The 5,268-nt window shown below is 46.1% G+C and overlaps 1 protein-coding gene across 1 annotated transcript; it reads left to right on the forward strand.

The window, feature by feature from the left end:
• Positions 1–1,993: 1,993 nt before the first annotated feature.
• MAGEH1 (MAGE family member H1) lies at positions 1,994–3,449 on the forward strand. The gene has a single exon (XM_026489339.4). The coding sequence runs from the start codon at positions 2,256–2,258 to the stop codon at positions 2,913–2,915; it is 660 nt and encodes a 219-aa protein (XP_026345124.1). The 5' UTR covers positions 1,994–2,255; the 3' UTR covers positions 2,916–3,449.
• Positions 3,450–5,268: the final 1,819 nt, after the last annotated feature.

Consider the following 5,268-nt stretch of genomic DNA (forward strand, 5'->3'; position numbering starts at 1 on the left):
GGAGAAGCTATTTAAAAAAATACAGGTGATTTTGCAATCCTCTAGGCAGATTCATAAACAGCAAACATAAGACAAACAAAAGAGAAAAACAAACAAAAACAAAAACAAAAAAACCCTGAACTCAGAGGAACCTGCTTTCATCCAGAGTCACTGGTATGTACTGTTGGATATCCAGAGAGCCTGACAAGAGGCCTGGCAGACAAGGCCGTAGAGATTAGCCTTTTCCTATTTGTTCAGAGAACAAATCAGAGGACAGAGATGGTAAGTGAACTCATTAAAGTCAAAGAGCTTGTAAGCAACACGGGGTGCACCAGAACTCAAGGTTTGAGTTCAATGCTTGTTACTCTATACCAGGCATCCCCTTTCTACACATGTACAGAGGACTGGGCCTTGTTGGGTGCAATTCAGCTGGCAATTCCGCTTTCCAAATGGGGCACACTGCCACACCCCGGCACTTATTCACTAGGGGTAGCCATACCCTGTTCCACAAACCCTATCGAGGCCTGGGAGACATCAAGAGGCTAGACAGGGCCCCTTCCCTCAATGGGATTACAATCTGAGGTTCTGTCAAGCAAGCACTTAATCTCTTTCAACCAAAAGGGTATAAAATATTCGCTTGCTTTTAAAATGTTCGGCTAAACACATGTGCAATATCTTTTCCATCATGTATTCCTTCAACATGCATTTATTAAATGCCACTCTCACACACCGCTTGAAACACCTGAGAGGCGAAGGCTGTGCCTCCTGTGTGATAAGTGCTTTTCATGTTATCTCATTTAATTCTCACAACCCTATGAGGACAGCACTTAATTAACCACACACTATAGATGAGGAAACCGAGGCTCAGAGAGGTGAAGTGAGTTATGCAAAATAGTATGTTTGGAATGACATAAGAAAGATACAGAGTGTTTGCTATAGAGACTCCTCCCTCAGGGGAGTGAACATGGACTCAGTATTCATCCAGGAAGACAAGCTTCAGGGAGGAAGAGGCCTGTGAGTAGGCAGATGGAATTTAGATAGTTGGGGATGAGAGGAAAAGCAATTCACACAGAGGAATTAGTGAGCAAAGACCCATAGTGGATAAAGTTCAGAGTATGCTCTGAATTATATTTGGATTACCAAATGAATGAAGGAACCAAAATAAATCAGGCATTCAGGTGGACTGGAGCCTAGAAACCTCAGAGTCAACTTGCACTTCCACCACCCTCTCCCCATCCCCCTCTTCCACCCAATCAGTCCCTAAATCTTGTCCATGATCACCCTTAAAATGCCTTTCTGCCTCTCCATCCCCATGGCAACTGCCTTAAGGCTCACTTTCTTTTCCTCTCACTGCATATTCAAATTGCTTCCTAAGTGACCTGCCAGACAACAGTCTGCACAGCCTCTGTGAAGCTCTGCAAATGCAGGTCTGATCTAGTCAGTGCCCTGCTTAATAATCCCGTGAATATAGAACATTTTAAAGCTTCTGCATCTCTTGCACAGTGTTCACTGCTTTTGCAGTCCCACCTCCCCTCATCACCCAGCAATTCAGCCATATGCATCTTATCTGGGTCCTAGATGGGTCCACGAATCAATTAGTATACACATAAACTATTTCTGAGAACAAAGATGGTGAATTAATGTGCTGTGTAAGCCAAGACAGGAAAGGAGAGCTGAGACTACGTGATTCCTTCCGGAATACACTCCTCAACTCCATTTCCCCACACCCTCCACTAGCACCCTGTGCCACACATACATGTACATCCTGCATTCTGTGAGAATGTATTGGAGACACATTCCTTCCCAATAACCGCGAGCAAGTCTTGTACCAAACTGAAAAACACAGAAATCCCATGCTATTCATTTATCTGGTGTATTCCCCTGCCCTTGCCAATCTCTAGCTGTCATCTCTGCTCTAGTCCCACCCCTGCCTTGTGGAGCTTCTTTTCCTATCTGACAGCGGAAATTTGGCTGAGGAGACGCCCACTTCCTTTTTGGAGTTCGGAGTGCGTGGCAGAAAAGGCGGAGTCAGTTCTGCAGAGCATTCTCGCGCGCCTACGGAGGCAGGGAGTGCAGATGGCGGTTGATCATGCATTTCAGCTTCCCTGGGAGTGAGCTTTCTCGCTGAGAACGTCTGGTTTGTTGCTACAAAGACTATTGACATTGCTGGCTTCCGCGGCGGCCGCTTCTTAAGGTAGAGGTAGTTGCTTTCTGCAGAAGCTGCAGGCATCTTTCCCTAGAATTTGCAGTAGGCTCGAGAGCCCATAGTAGGAGACATGCCTCGGGGTCGGAAGAGTCGGCGCCGCCGTAACGCAAGGGCCGCAGAAGAGAACCGCAACAACCGTAAGATCCAGGCCTCAGAGGCTTCTGAGACCCCGATGGCCTCTTCTCTGGCCCCAAGTACCCCGGAGGACGACCTGAGTGGCCCTGAGGAAGACCCAAGCACTCCGGAGGAGGCCTCCACCACCCCTGAGGAAGCCTCCAGCACTGCTCAAGTGCAAAAGCCTTCGGTAGCCCGGAGCAATTTTCAGGGCACCAAGAAAAGTCTCCTGATGTCCATATTAGCCCTCATCTTCATCATGGGCAACAGCGCCAAGGAGGCCCTGGTCTGGAAAGTGCTTGGAAAGTTGGGGATGCAGCCTGGCCGACAGCACAGCATCTTTGGAGATCCAAAGAAGGTCGTCACAGAGGAGTTTGTGCGCAGAGGGTACCTGATTTATAAGCCAGTGCCGCGTAGCAGTCCCGTGGAGTATGAGTTCTTCTGGGGACCTAGAGCACACGTGGAATCCAGCAAGCTGAAAGTCATGCATTTTGTGGCAAGGGTGCGTAACCGATGCTCCAAGGACTGGCCATGTAATTATGATTGGGATTCCGAGGATGATGCAGAAGTTGAGGCTATCCTCAATTCAGGTGCTAGGGGTTACAGCGCACCTTAGGGAAATCTGCAACAGACCCTTGAGGGGGGTTGGAAACAACATCAAGGGTACCCCAAGACGTAGATTAGCTGGGTCCTGAGTTGAATATGATGGGAAAAGTGGGGGGGGGGGCATTTGGTATTTGTGATCAGTGCTAATTGTTTAACTGCAATATAGAGCGTTTGCTATGGATATTGTATGATTGTATACATTTTAATATAGTGCTGATTAAGGTCACAATATGATTAAGATCTGATTGCAGAAAAGATTTTTTTTTCTTTTTTCTGTCATTGAGATTTAGTATAACAGTTTTGCTAACGTTGTAAAATGAGTCCATCATATTCTGTGATCTGATCCATATCTTATACCATTGAAATAGGCTATTCCTGAAAGTTTGAAATAACCAGTAGTATGAGAGAAGGATAGGGGAATTCTTTTATGTCTGACCTTTATGAAACCTTTGGTTCTGCTGTTGTGTAAAGAAAACTGACAACTACCATGAATTTACCTAGTTACTGTGCAATATAGAACGAAATAAAAGCATAATGATGAGGACACCTTGTTCATTTATTGACCACCAGTTATGTGTGAGGCATCAGTTTAGGTTCTGGGGATACCCCATGGCACATAGCCCTCAGTTCTAAACAATGTTCTAGATTACACAGGAGAGACAAATATGTAAACTGGCAGTGTGGTAAACACTGTAATAGGGAGTATGGCATGCCATAAAAATGTAGAAATACTAATGTGACCTGTCTTGGGGGTGGGACAGGAAAGAGGGGGCATCCCAGGATTCTATGAGAACCCAAGAGATGCTTAAATAAGTTTGGGGGAATCGAAAGGGGCAGCAGAGCATTCTGTGAAAATACTGTGTATTAGGTATTTTTGGATACCTAGCCCAGCTTGGAGGGAGGGGGCATTGGCAAAGGGAAGGGAATATCATGGGGTACTGTGGAAATAGATAATACACTTAAATCAGCTTGAGAGGAGGGCAGTGGAGAGAGGGGTGGTTGCAGGGAAAGGGACAGTGTGGGGTACTACAGAAATTAAAAAGATGCAATTGTCAGAAAATTCTTGGTGAGATGACAACCTGAGGTCTGAAAATAATATTGAAGATGGGGAAGGGAGTACTTATGGAGGCACTAAAAGCAGCGTGGACACTAGGGAAAAAAACAATTTCTCCATTGAACGATTAAGGTTATGTCAAGGGGAAAATGGAGAAAAATAAGGTGGGGAAGAGGTGAGCAGAAGCTAGTGCCTCAAAGTGTGGGAGCTATGGCTGATTTTAATGAGAAAAAAAGATGGTTAATAATAACGATAGTCCTGGAATAATAATAATTTAAAAAAGCAAAAAAGCAGAGTCTCTTGGGTGAGTCAGAGAGAAGACTCGACCTATGGCGTCTCTGAAAGGTAACCTGGCACTTCTCTCAGAAACTACAGTTTGTTAAGGTATGCCAATTGTTTTAAAAGTGTGGGTGGGGAGCTATGCATTTTGGGGTGGGAGGGAAGCACAGTTAGCACTTTGACTCTCTCCTTCAGCCAGGGTAGGGAGTACAGAGGGCTACCTGGCATGGTAGCCCATGGTGCACTAAGCCTGTGGTATCAAGTTTCTTCCCACCTCCAGGAAATTTCACACTTTTCCACCTCATTGTACCAAGGAGCTCAATGCCCTTCCAATGTATTCTATCACCAGGGAGTTCTGAATCCTCTACCTCACCCTGCAGCAAATCTGGAGATGTAGGAGTCATTCTTCACATTCTTTTCAGCTACAGGCAAAGAACATGCATAGGATGTTCTGGCCACCCCCAAAGTCTACCACATCTACCCTTAGAGCTAAACACTGTGTGAATTAAGTCCTCTAATAGGGAACCCGAAGGAGAGGTGCCTCACCTAGCTTTGTGGGGCTCAGAGGGAGCAGCTATCACACATAAAAGAGTGGCCAGGGTACCTTTTTTCTTTTGCCTCCAGTCAGTCTTATCCTCTTTCCAGCTGTGTGCAAGGTAAAGTCACTAGAGCCAGAGTATGCGAGCAAATGATTTTCTGGCAAAGGCCTGGGGACCCGTAGACATCAGCCTGTAGACAAAGGAGGTTTCAAACAAAAGTAGGAACTATGACACCTCAGCAGCTCCAAATTCATTCAGCAAACAAGAAAAGAGTGAGAACCTTCTACAATTCAGGCAGTGTGATAGAAACTGGGGCTGCAGAAAATGTAAAGGCATGTTTCTGGCCCCAGAGGAGCCCTATTTAAGAATGCCACCTCCAGGGCCGCCTGGGTAGCGCAGTCCTTAAGCATCTGCCTTCGGCTCAAGGCCTGATCCCGGTGTTCTGGGATCAAGCCCCACATCAGGCTCTTCTGGGAGCCTGCTTCTTCCTC

The sequence above is a fragment of the Ursus arctos genome, chromosome X, assembly GCF_023065955.2.
Source record: "Ursus arctos isolate Adak ecotype North America chromosome X, UrsArc2.0, whole genome shotgun sequence".
In the NCBI taxonomy this organism is placed as follows: domain Eukaryota; kingdom Metazoa; phylum Chordata; class Mammalia; order Carnivora; family Ursidae; genus Ursus; species Ursus arctos.

Coding starts and splice junctions, on each gene's coding strand:
- MAGEH1 (XM_026489339.4), top strand. CDS start 2,256: ATGCCTCGGGGTCGGAAGAGTCGGCGCCGCCGTAACGCAAGGGCCGCA.